Source organism: Musca vetustissima, unplaced genomic scaffold (genome assembly GCF_032173495.1).
Source record: "Musca vetustissima isolate MV318-11 ecotype Yass unplaced genomic scaffold, APGP_CSIRO_Mvet_v1 utg6724, whole genome shotgun sequence".
NCBI lineage: Eukaryota > Metazoa > Arthropoda > Insecta > Diptera > Muscidae > Musca > Musca vetustissima.
The window spans coordinates 378,520-391,886 of NW_026885980.1; the positions used below are offsets into that span (position 1 = coordinate 378,520).

The 13,367-nt window shown below is 29.1% G+C and overlaps 2 protein-coding genes across 2 annotated transcripts in view; both read right to left on the minus strand.

Moving 5' to 3' along the window:
- Positions 1–639: 639 nt before the first annotated feature.
- Positions 640–4,440, minus strand: LOC133333382 (3'-5' ssDNA/RNA exonuclease TatD). The gene is made up of 5 exons (XM_061541698.1): positions 4,156–4,440; positions 1,500–1,848; positions 1,315–1,426; positions 864–1,033; positions 640–802 (listed from the first exon to the last, which is right to left on the minus strand). The coding sequence occupies exons 1-5, from the start codon at positions 4,379–4,381 to the stop codon at positions 664–666; spliced, it is 996 nt and encodes a 331-aa protein (XP_061397682.1). The 5' UTR covers positions 4,382–4,440; the 3' UTR covers positions 640–663.
- An 8,699-nt stretch (positions 4,441–13,139) lies between these two features.
- The window catches only part of LOC133333373 (neuropeptide SIFamide receptor), a 39,035-nt gene continuing 38,807 nt past the window's right edge, over positions 13,140–13,367 (minus strand). The window contains exon 6 of the mRNA XM_061541689.1: positions 13,140–13,354. Coding sequence (XP_061397673.1) covers positions 13,140–13,354 — 215 coding nt within the window. The remainder of the gene's footprint in view (positions 13,355–13,367) is intronic.

Genomic DNA, 13,367 nt, shown 5'->3' on the forward strand with positions numbered 1-13,367 from the left:
GGGGAGTGTGCACCATCTCCGAGTATTAAATGAATTGAAGAACACCTTAGATACATTTTGTTGTTATCAGTGTGACGCGCGATATTCTTTTTTTGCCATGGCATCAAGCAAATTACTTCTTTTGTTAGCTTAAACATAAATATGTACGTATTTGTAAAAAAAAATTCGATTACAATTTTTCTTGTTAAAAATGAGTTTTGCAACAATTAATGACAAACGTTTTCACAATTCTCTATGAGTATACTTTTTGGATAAAGTAATCTGATCTGTCATTAATTGTTAACTTTGTTTGTAAACTTAACTATAGGGGTTGTTTTTATCGTCTTAATGTTAGCTGTGATTAGTTAACGAACGGATAAGACGTCGTTTGTTTTCATTCTTTAACTTAAAATAATTTTAAAGTGGTAGTTGCATTTCATTTTTATAAGGCACTTGTTAGTTTCGTTTCCTGTTTTTTAAGGATTTTTATAGTTTTTCTAATTTTTTTTGATAGTTTTGTTTTGCTAAGCAAAATCGTTTATGTATGTGTGTGTGGTTTTTTGGCACAGTATGTATGTAAATATGTATGTTATATATGTTGCATGCAAACATTGAAAACTATTTTACAACACCACTTTTCGTTTGTTTTGTTTTTTGTTTGTCTATCAGCCACTTAAAAGGGCCTTAAGAAAGTCCGAATAATTTTAGAGCATTAAAAGCTGTTGCTAAAGCTACTTCATCGGCTGACTTCTTCATAAAGGCAGCAATCATCTCCACAATTGCGGGTAGGCTGCAGGGTTCATTGCGTTGAAATGTACAATATCTAAATAAAATAAATAGTTAATAGAATTTTATTTCTTCTTTTTTTAAATCTGAGTGTTTACCTGTGTAAGTACAATAGAGAGCGTTCAGTAATGCCAGTCTTGACATGTTGTGGAAGTTTTGAAGCACGTGTATTAGGATACATAAATGGTGAATCGGTTTCTACCAATAAACGATCTAATGGCAAGGTTCCATTATCGAGAAGGCGACGGACGCCAGTATCTGATTTGTCCTGAAACAAAGAATAAAACAATTTAGGTTTGTAATATTGCAAGCAAGGTTTTATAAACTAAAGAAAGAGCTCTATTATCCCAAGGTAACTTATTTGGGAATGAAAATTATGGGCTTCCAATTTACTAATACAAAAAATAGAGGTAATATAGATCAAATGCATATTCTGTATGCAATATCTTTTTGAAATACCACTAATTTTATCTTTAACATGCATGTCATGTTACAAATGTTTTTAATTGTTTCCATATTAAGAATATTGAAAAATAATTTATTTCTTACCTTACATAAATAACCAGTTAAACTGATATAGAACCTTCTGTCTAAATATTTAATTGCTTCTTCGGCTGTGCCCATGAAACTTCTAACAATGATCGGAGGTAAATTCTCGAATCTGAAAATTATTGAAATACAAAATATGTGTTAAATTTTATTGTATTTTACATATGTATATGTATAATACTCACTTGTCTAGTATATCGAGTACATCTTGTTGTGCGGAACGCTCATGAATTAATACGGCCTTACCTAGATTGCTAGCCAAAAGCAACTGTTTTTCGAAGATCTCTTTTTGTACATCTGGTTCGGAAAAATCACGTTGATAGTCTAAGCCGCATGGGCCAATAGCAACACATTCTTGCGAGGCAGCAATTTCCTGGAATTCGAACCAGCTGCTTGGATCTTCGATAATCGATTTTGAGTCGTGCGGATGTATGCCAGCAGTCGAATAAATAATATCGGGATAAATCCGCGAAAGTCGGAGGGCTTCTTTGCTTGACTTTACCGAAGTGCCGGGGACCATAATCTTTTGTACGCCTGTATTGAATATAAAAAACCAAAAAGTAACAATCAATAAATTATACGATCAAGTGAATAGTACTTAACAATAGAACACAAAACAGACATATCCACACAGAAGAAATGCATTTCCACTCCATGGCCAATCTATTGAAACATTTCAATGAACTACTAATGGGAATTAACATACAAATATAAAAACATTCAAGATGATATGGAGTATGATTCGGATCACTTTTTTGTGTACGTGCATCTCCCGTATAAAACGAATAACAAGTAAACAAAAACAAAAGGTCATATCGATCGCCCACACTCCTCAGTCAGCCGCACACCAGCCGCAAAACAAGGCGACGCCCTAAGAGACAAATAAATCTATTCATGTTTTCTTTTCTTTGCTATATGAAAGCAGCAGCATTGATGATCATCAGAGGCGTAATCTAAGAGATGAAAAACATACAACAAACATGACTTGTATGTATGTATTTAGACTACAATGTGCGTAAAAATATTTCGAAACACAGGCACACGTACATATATATTTTTATGTATGCTGTAGATATTGTTTTGTACACTCATTGCAAAAAATGTTGAAATAAAATTGCAAATATATTTTGTAAGAATTTCATTAGTTATTGTGTGGTAGGGAATACATAACAATATAAACATATATATGCATAGTATGTGTTGTGTGGAACAAGTAAATTATGCAAACACAATGGAGTGAAAAGTTTTATTTGGCCATTTCACTTTTATAAACTTTTATTTATAAGTTATTATTTTTTAAGTTTAGAAGGGCAAAATTAGTTGTAATCGTAATATATATTTTTAATAAGGTATTGAAAAATTCTAGTTTAGGAAATACGTTGCAGATTCTTCCCAAATATCTACTCGTAAAATGCACCCAATTATACTTTGGTATAATTACCAAGGGTATAAGTTATTATATTAATGTCCGCTATACACGAGATATTTATAAATAAATATTTTTTGTGATTGTGATTAAAGTAATTCATTTGGGTATACCCATTTTGTATCTATGAGGGAGTCTTACAACCCCGGTGGAAGGCCTACTATTAAGCCAACAATATTCATTCTAAGTTTCTACCTGTATGGTGGAGAACTTATAAAATTCCGAATATATATTTTAAACAATTATCACAATGATATATTCCACCTAAATTCAAATTGTAGGAACGTATTTTTAAATTGGGAAATTAAATGGTTCATTTCTCTTTTTCAAAACTCTCAATAATATTTATCTCAATATTGTTTATTATAAGTGTAATTATTTTTAACTGGTAATTTCTCTCTTTGAAATTATTGTGAATAAATATAAAATTTTTGAATTCACACTATATTTTTAAAGACCAATGACCAATTCTCCTTTATGGGATATCACCACAAAGGTGTACTCTTCCCGAAACTCATCATGTTTCTTTATACCCTTGCAAAAATTGCTCTCTTAGAGCTTTTCCAAAATTTGCTATTTCTAGGAAATATAACTGACTGTACATCATATTATCAAAAGTGTTTAAATAGATGTACGACATTATCGTTGTTTGCATGAATTGTTCAAACATGCGCCATTCTTTTATCAACTTGTAGATACAAATATTCAAATCAATTCTGATGTAAATTAGCTTTGATTTATATTCATAAATCCATATACAAAATAAATATTCGACTTAAAAGGCAAATAATACGCCATGTGCAGAAAATCAAACAATAGCCAATTGGAATAATTACAACCAAAATATATTTGTATCCGGCAGCATAGTAGAATTCCTATTATTCCAATAAGAAGAAAATGTGATAGATAAGAAACACTGGTGTAATAACAAATATGTAGTTATTTCAAATTTTCGGTCAAATTTGATAACGAGGGTTGTATCTATCTATGTATTAAGAACGATATTGGAAACATCTATCAAAATATAAACAAAACTAAAAAATAAATACTGCAATTTAAATGTAAACCACATGATACCGATATACCTATCAACATTATTACTACATATTACTTTTCGAATAAATTTTATAATTCCTCACATCACTCCCATTCACAAATTCCCTGTGCATAATACTACCCTAATATACCCATTCCTTCTTCTCTTCAAACGTACACACACACAAGTTCCCATATATTTCCCTTTGGGAAGAAAAAACAACCAGAATTCTTTTTGTTGTTGTCCATCCCACACACACATTTGAATACGCCCTTGACACTTGGGTCAATTAAATAATTAAAATTGTTCTCCAGCTATGCATTCCGTCATAATGTCTTCATTCATTCTTTTTGAAGGTTAAAGTGTGATCACAACTTACCGGCATCTTTGGCTCTTTGTATGACAGAATCCAAATCACGGCTATATTTCTTATTGGTTAGATTAGCTCCTGCATCGATGACAATCAAATTGTCAAAACAATGCTTCATATCGTCCATATCGAAACCCAAATCTGATGTTACTTCATCCACATTAACAGCTGCACCGCCAACCACTTTTGGAACAGTTTCACTGGGATTGGACTTAGCTGTTGTTTGGGTCGCCATGATTTGGTCCAATGGAATCGAAGAATTTGATTTAATTTGTTTTCCTTGTAATATAATACACGATGTCGATGTAATAATGTGTGGCAATAACTAACAACTTGTGCTCCACACACGCCGTTCAGCTAATAGCGTTTTGTTAGTTCGGTTCAGTCTTTAGCTCTCTCGTCGATTATTATATTAGTAAAGAGTTGTTCACCGATTTGGATCTGGCTGGCCAGGCGTTGTAGTTCGTTCTGCTTTATTTCCACCGGACGAAAATAGCAATGACGAAATGTTTTGTTATTGTTTTAATTTTTATTTTGTCGGATGGATGGTTGGTTGGGTTGTGTGTTTGTTGGTCGTCACTCTTCACTCTGCTGTGTGATTTTCCGTTCCAATGTCTTGAAGACGTTGTCGTCTACGTCGTGTATTATCGATGAGTATGAGAGTATGGACCCACGTACGTGCGTGTGTGTGTAAAATCAATTAGCTTATGAAAGAAAATTATGTGTCTTCAATGTCGTCGGAAAGAAGCACCTCTCACTTCGTTATTTTATCTTTTAGTGGGTTTATCGTCTTGTTTATTTTATTAATAGCTGATAATCAATGTAAATAGTCGGAGTTTTGTATTATCGTTTTCAATATTATTATTATTATCTATTATTTTTCTTGTTATTAGGGAAAATTTTAACGTTTTTTTAAAGGAACTGCCCGACACAAATCCTCAATCTTCGACTGCTGGCTGGCTATGACTGTCGTCGTTAACCAATAATCGCAACCAACGAATGCCATTCAAAACAAAAATTCAAAAACAAAGATTGCAAACAGTGTTGCCAGTGTTGAGAAATTTGTTTTTCCCCGACAGGAGATATTTTTTGTTTGGATATTTTTATAGATTCTGAAAGACATCACAAAATGAAATCGAAAAAATATAATCCAAATAAAAATTTAAAAAATTATACGAAATTTGGTTATTATTGTTTAAGGTTTTTAATATACATGTTGTAATTAATTTTGGTATTTAAAATGAAATGTGTATGCCTCTTCTGTCTTGGTTAAATAAACGACATTCTAAGTGAATTGATATCTACGAATTTGAGTTTAAAGAAGAAAGCAAATAATGCTTCTTTCCTTAGATGTTTTATTCAACTGTTAAACAAATTAAATATTTGAATTTGGATTTCGATTAAAAATGCATATTCACTTTTAAGCATTGTTGTAAAATATGTATTTCTTTTTAATTTTACCATCATTATAAAAAAGGTGATTTGAAAGAAAGAACAGTTATTTAATTAATGCTAACGACCAGTATTGAATCCAAATTCAAAACTTGTGCTAATTTTTCAAGTTTTTAACCAATAAGGTGTATATACCAGATACAACAACAAACATTTTACAAAAACAACATTGTTGTTATAGAAATTTCTTCAGGTTGAATAATTTTGAAAAGTGTCCCACATGTAAGCCTTGATTCCTTGGGGATTTTGCTTATATTTTAAATTACAATATAATTTTGGAAGAAGTGGCTTTTGGTAGAAAAATTGTAGGACATAAATCGCCGGTCAAACACCACAAACCCGTAAGCAATCTCTCAATAGACTACGCAACAGAATCTCATTTTAAATTGTAAACAAAATTGTATTTAGCCAGGCGTTTGTAGAGAACTAATGGACAATTTCTAATACAAGCTATATAACACCATTTTCTTTGATTTTGAGGGAAACAGGGGATTTAGGGGCAGATTTCCTTTTCCTTAACAATCTCCTTTTGGTATTAAATCGATCGTAAGAGCACACATATACATATGTATATTTGCAATCTGGAACCCAAGTTGTACTTGCGGCAAATATGTGGAACAAATCAGGGGCCGGATTTAGAACTGATTTAAGCTCACGCTTCCTTGTCGTCCCTATAAATGCATTATTATTGCACTTTTATTAATAAAAAAATAATAATCGAAAACAAAAGACAATATTTTAAATAGAAATGAAACGTTGACAAATATTTTTGACAATTTACTTTACAAACAATAAAGAAAAAAGTTTAAAACCATATGATTGCCACTTACACCTTATTAAATACATCTTGTTTTTAACCAAAAAATTTAGAAAACACAATCTAAAATGGAGTTCTCATTATAAATTTGGCCTATATATTAGGTCGTTCAGTATGACCAGCTGCCACCTACATTTATTGTTAGCTATCATTAGAAAGTAAAAAAATATTTGAAAAACAAATATGTATAAGTGCAGGAAAATTATATGAAATATTGTGATAAATAAATAAATTTCTATAAGATCAGTGCGGTTTGTTACTTTTGTCGCTCGCATTTAAAAGATATAGAAAATAAACGAAATATTTAAAAGGCATATTCGCCATAACAATAATGTTTGACAATATATTTAGATGTAGGGTTGTATTTTTGTAGGAATTCGTCCATGGTCTAATTAGCAGGCGAAATGATTTCTCCCGAACTGTCAAAATTGGACTTAATCGTATGAAAACGTAAACAAACATTTTGACAGTTTGAGGGATTTTCTACTAAAATGGCCGATAATATTCGCATCGTACACGACCTGTTTATTGGGCCATGAATTCGTCTTACGGATGACCTGATATTTGGGCCCATGATCCAATAATAAGGTCGTAAGATAAGGCCAGATGATTTCACCCGTGCTGTCAAAATTCTTTTAATTTTGAATTAATCGTGTGAAAACGTAAACAAAAATTTGACAGTTTGGGGGATTGCCTACCAAAATGGGCGATTATATTCGCTTGTTACACGACCTATTTATTGGTTTGTAAATATGGAGGCGAATTTATGTCTTCTCTTGCTGTCAACTTTTCGCGAAATACCAACTTGAAAAGGATAAAATCTCAAAATATCTTTCAAAGAAACATAATAATAGTATTGTGGGAGTATATATTTGGTCTGTTCCTGTACTGCAAGAATCTACGAGTTTTTACTATTTTTTCCGATATCATAAAGGCAAAAAAATGTTATCGTAGTAAAAAATAGTACATTCTTGCAGTACGGGAACAGGCCAATTGGTTCAAATACAAAAAATTATTTTTTCTTCAAAAAAAAAATTTTGACAGTCAGTGAAGACTTCGTTTGTTTTGATTGAATTTCAATAAAAAAGTACCAAGCGGATTTATTATTCCAACACAAATTTGTTAAAATATGAAAAATATATTTCAAATCTTAGAATGAACAATGTCTATATATATATATATATATGTAAGGTAACAGATCTTATATCTTTAAAGCAAACGTTGTGCAAATTTTCGTCTCAATTCGATATGGTTCGTTTTTATTGTTAAATTAAAAAATTTACTTCTATAAACTGTGAATTAGAAATAAAAAATAACACATTTTTTACAATTTGTCAATAATTTTCAAAAGAAAAAATAAAATAACATTTTTGTAATAACTGTTAATAAAAAAATATACAATTTAATTATATTAAAAAAATATTTCGATCGAATGTGCAAAATTTGGTATTTTATGGAGCTTTCGCTTTTATCTACTGTATGTTACGTATCGATTGAACAATGTGAATAAAATACAGCAAACAATTCCGTTATAAATAACTTTTTTACAAAAAATCGCTGACAAGTGCTTCCGAAGCTGTAACTTACCTTATATAGGCGGAAGGAAGTGCAATAAGTTGTTTGCTTTTTAAGGTAATTTTGGGTTTTATTTTATTTATTTTTTGTCGGTATTTGTTTTCATTTATTTATTTTTTTTTTTGTAACAACAATGTTATAATAAATTGTTCTCATACAATTAATGATGTTTTTAATTTCATTTTTTTGTTATTGTTTACAAAGTTATACAGATATTTGTATGTATGTATTTATATATTTTATAGTACAATACAATATATATTTTTCTTGATATATCTATTATATTAGATGTGTATGTGTGATCTGTATTTTTTTGTTATAGATGCAGTAGCGTCACAAAAATGTTATAAGAAAATCTTAAAATCGTATTATTATAAAAATGTTGAAAACGTATTAAAGGCTGGCATGAATTGTGACAAACTGTAGGTATTAAAATAAATCTTTGGTTTCGTTCCTATGATTTGGACATGTCATGTGTAAATGTGTCTCTATTTCTAAATCTCATCTTTTTCTTCTTCAAAATAGTTATGTATGCATGTGGGCAAGTGTTATTCTTTGGTATTTGTTAAAGCTATGACTATATGTATAGATACTATTATATGTATTGTTATCAATATGTTTTAAAATATTATATTTTTGTTAATGTTTATTTCTGTCTATGCTGTTTATTTGTTCTTCTATATAATTATGTATATCGTATGTATGTTTCTTTTTTGTAAATTTAGTGGCATTGCATTTTGAAGCAGATTCCTATTTGAATGTTTCTTTTAAAAAAATAAATTATAATATTTATGTATTTCGATTACTATATATGGCTAAACGGGATTTTTCAATATAGGTAGGTAGTTAATACATACATATCAATATTGTAATTGTTATTTGATCGATCTTTTGTATTTTTAATGATTTTTTTATTTAATAAATTGTTGTTTGGAACAAATTGGACTTCAACTAACCAATTGTACAAAAATGCTTCACGGGTAATAAGTAATGCCTTCCTTTTAATATTTTATGGAAAGGTCAATTGTTTCGAAAATAATCTTTGCCGTTATGAAAGACCATATTTAAAAAATAAACAAATTGTTCAATTAAACTATTGCTAACAAATCTATGCAAATTGGAAAAAATAAAATAAAAAAATTGTTTACTTACTATTAGTTAATTTAAAAAACATTTTTAAAAAAATTAAACAAATATTTTACTAGTATTATTATTTTTCTGTTTTGTGTTTTATAAACTAAAAAAAACAATAAAATGTATTTTTCTATATATATTTGTCTTTGGTTTGGTTACATTTTTTCATTTCATTTGCTATTTAGTTTAGTGTAATTTCTATAGATGGCGTCGTTTCATTGTTTGCTTTGCTTTAATTTGTACTTTTCATTTTATTTTTTGTTGAGTTCTGTTAAGCTTTTTCCTTTAAAAGAGCTTTAAGCTCGTTCTAAAACAAACTCGTGGAGTTATGTATTTACTTAAATATTTTTTTGTACAATTTTTATATTTTTTTAATAAAATAATTTTAATTTCTGTTTTTTTTCTATTTCTTCATTACTCAAATAGTAAACAAAATATATTTTATATAATTCATTGTATTGTGGATTTACTTCTTTGTTTTGTTTTATTTTATAGAAATGTCATATTAAAAATCATTATATATAAGTCTAAATATCGTATATAGTTTTAATTATTTTTTTGGTATGCCTTTTGTTTTGTGCTTTCTGTATTTGCTATTGTATTTTCTTTCTTTGTTATATAATGTTTCGTATTTTCACATTTTTTTTCTTGATTTGTATTAAATATATATATATTTTTTTATTTTTTTCTCATAATCTCATAGGTTGAATTATTTAAACCGTAGCTGTATCACAACATCATTGGTGAAGATATGAAGAAAGTTGCCAGTTTAGGAAGGAATTAACACGACGTTTACAAGCGACAGGACAGTTAATTTTAAATTGAATTAAAGGTGCATTTAGATATAGCTTTTATTGTGATAATGTAGATTATCTAGATTTAATAACTGAATCGAACTGTATCAGATACTATTAAATCAACTAACTCCATTTGCCCTGGTTTTGAACTAAACCCAAAGTACAAAAGTGGCAACCTTTTACGTTTAAAAATGCGTTAAAAAGAAATTAGTAGAAGCATAAAGTATTTAAAACAGGCATGCTTGCCCATATACGTTATCGTAACTGAGGGTCGATGGGTAAACACATGTTTTCTTTTTTTCTAATGTAATCTAACATAGACAAAACAAAAATAATGTTGCAAACTATTAAAATATTGAATTACAATATGGCAACATGCACTATAATTTCCATTGTAATATGGCAATAACTGTGTCTCGAACTCTAGAACTTCATCACTATTTATTGTTTCTATCTCTACAATTTGAATAAGGCGCGGAAGTGAAAAGGAGAAAATTTCCCGTAGTGAATATCCAGAATAAAAGTACATTTCATATAGGATTTGAAATCCAATTGATTGACGAAATCCAAATTACAATCTAATGCAAATCTAAATACAAATCAGCTGATTATTGTTTGTAAACAAACTAAATTATAAAATGTTCGCAAAAATATTTGTTTGCAGTTGAATTGTTCCTGTAATGTTGTAAGTTAAAACCCACTTATAACCACAAAAAATCTTTTTTTATTTTCCTTTGACTCTTTCGTTCTTGCATTTGACTTTAGTTGAATATAAAAACTGACAACACATGAAAACTGTTGTACATTATGGTCCACTGTGAGAAAGTTAATTTTTTTCGTTAAAAACAGCGATGTATTTCATTGGTATCATGATTTCGATCATGTTTTTTATTATAAATCATGATAAATTCAGCATGTTCAAGAAAATAAATCCTGATTCGGACTAGGGATATGTAATCGATGAATCCACTTTTTTAATTGAAAAATCTAAAAATCAAAATCGACTTTTGATCTTTGATAAAGTCACAAAGTCGACTTTTCATGATTGATTTTCGATTTTCTTCATAAATTCTTGGCTTAATACCACAAAGCCCAACTTGCCTAAACTTACGCATCTTACAACTCTAGTTTATCGGACAACAATTCAAATAAAAAATCATATTTTTAGTCGATTTTACGTTAGTCCGTAAAAGTCGAAAATCGGGTTTGAACAGATTTCACAAAATTGAAACATCGAAAAGTCGACTTATAGCCAAGGGAAAAAGTCGAAAAGTTAAAAAACCGAATTTTTGGTAAGAGACAAAAATTAAAATGTCTAAAAGTCGACTTTTTTGACATTTTTATTCTTTCTTTGAGTTAGGTTAGAAGTTAGATCCGGATATTTATATTAAAAATCAGTTCATTTTTTAGAAGGAGGACATATTTGAAAAAAATCCCAATCATTACATTAATAACATCCCAGGCATAGTATAAGTGGTTTGAAATATTTTTGCAATTTTGCTTCTTTATCTTTAATCAAATCATTCACGCATTCATTGTACGCCTCTGCTCTTGAATTTCATATCCAACCCATGATTTATGAGATCATAATTAGTTCTAATGTTCATATCCTTTAATGGAATGTCCGGCAATTAGTTGGTGCTCGGTATGTCATCTTGTATACGGATACGGATTACATTTCTATTTAATGTTTCACTTTATATATAGGTAATTAATTTATGGTAATTGTTGTAGTTGTTAGTAATAAATTATTAATTTATTGTTGTTATTTGTATTATTATGTATATAATAGTTTATATATATGTATTGTATAAATATTTGTTGTTGTTCTTCTTCTTGTAATATGTATGTATGTTAGAATTATTGCTTTGATATTAAAAAAAATCAATACAAATTGTTTGTATATAAATTTGTTAGTTGTTTTTGTTTGTTTTTTCTTTATTTTAGAAATATTCAAATACAAAACTTTGTTTTCATTCATTTTTTTGTTTATTAATATATTTTTGTTGTTGTTGTTGTTTATTATAACTCTATTTTGTTATTAATAATATATATTATTTTTATTTGGTTTCAAATAAAGGTACTTTATTTTTATCTCCATTACCCGAAGTTGGGTGGGGGAGGGATTTTTCTTAACCATCGAATTGGTGTATTCCAGCACCGACCTACAAAACAAAACAAAAAAAGAACCACAAAGTTCCATCCCAGACCAAAGATACTGGCAAAGCATGAAACAAAAAGAATCATTAGAAGGGACTCCTACAATTTGCAATATGGGAATTGAATTTAATAAAATTTTATTTTGTTAACAATAATTGTTATTGAATAACTTGAAACTAAAAAAAAAATTCCCCAGGCATCAAACAAAACCAATAAATGTTTGGTCTTCGACTGGCGGCTTTGTAAAACTGAAAATGGTATATCAGTACAATTTCTAAGAATTACCTCCTCCTCCTGTGTCTTTGTTGCAACATTTATTTTATTTTTTTTGTTTCATTTGTCTTAACTCTTTCATATAAAAAGCTGATTATATTTTTTTCTTGTTGTTGTTGTTGTGGTTTCAGTATAAAATAAATAATAAAATTCTAGCAAACAGTTAACATTAATTTGTATGTATGTATCGGTATTTTTATAAGTTAAGGTCTAGGCCTGTGTTAAATATATTTGTTTTCAATCATGGCATTGTTTAAAAAAAAAAAACAACTTTCATTTCCCTGAACACACTCATGCTGACATCTATAAATATTTGAAAACAAGAAAGAAATCGAAATGAAATCATAATGGAGAATACATAGATTTATGTTTTTGTTTTCTAAAAAATATCACTGCATATTTCGAAAATATATATTTGTTTTTGTATTTATGTATATATATTTTTTTAATTATTTGTGAAATCGAATTTTTAAAAACATACAATTTGATTGTTTTGTTTTTGTTTGTTTGCTTGTTCGTTCTTGTTGATTTCCCTCATCTATGTTTATTTACCCTTTGATAGAGTGGGTCCAATAATTCATTCTCTTGCTCTTTAGTTGTATTTATTGTGTTATTGCCTGACTTGTAAGGATATGTTGGTGTGCCTGTTTGTTTTTCTTTTTTTTTCATTTTTCTTAACTCTGTGTAAGTGTGTTATAATCTATGCGCTTTGTTTTTTGTTGTTAGCACGATTTGCTTTGGTGTTCGTACCATTGTCCGCTTATATTATTTTTTGTTGACGTAATTTATTCGTAAATTTCAATGTTACGTCTTGGTGAGCTAAAACTACCGCTGCTAAGCTGTGAATCGGTTTTCTTAAGAATCGAAACATGATGACCAGTACCATCTCCAGACCGGCTAGAGCATCCAATAATGGAATCCTGTTTATTTAGTAGACCACGACGTTGATCGGCAAAAGATATAACGGAATCTTGTTTGACCAATTGATGACGACGGGGTTCTGCGAAAATAGA

Excerpts from the sequence above, each read along its gene's own strand:
- LOC133333382 (XM_061541698.1), bottom strand. The coding sequence starts at position 4,381 with ATGGCGACCCAAACAACAGCTAAGTCCAATCCCAGTGAAACTGTTCCA. Across the intron at positions 1,849-4,155 it reads ACAAAGAGCCAAAGATGCCG|GCGTACAAAAGATTATGGTC; the intron begins GTAAGTTGTGAT and ends TATTCAATACAG. Across the intron at positions 1,034-1,314 it reads TAACTGGTTATTTATGTAAG|GACAAATCAGATACTGGCGT; the intron begins GTAAGAAATAAA and ends TCTTTGTTTCAG.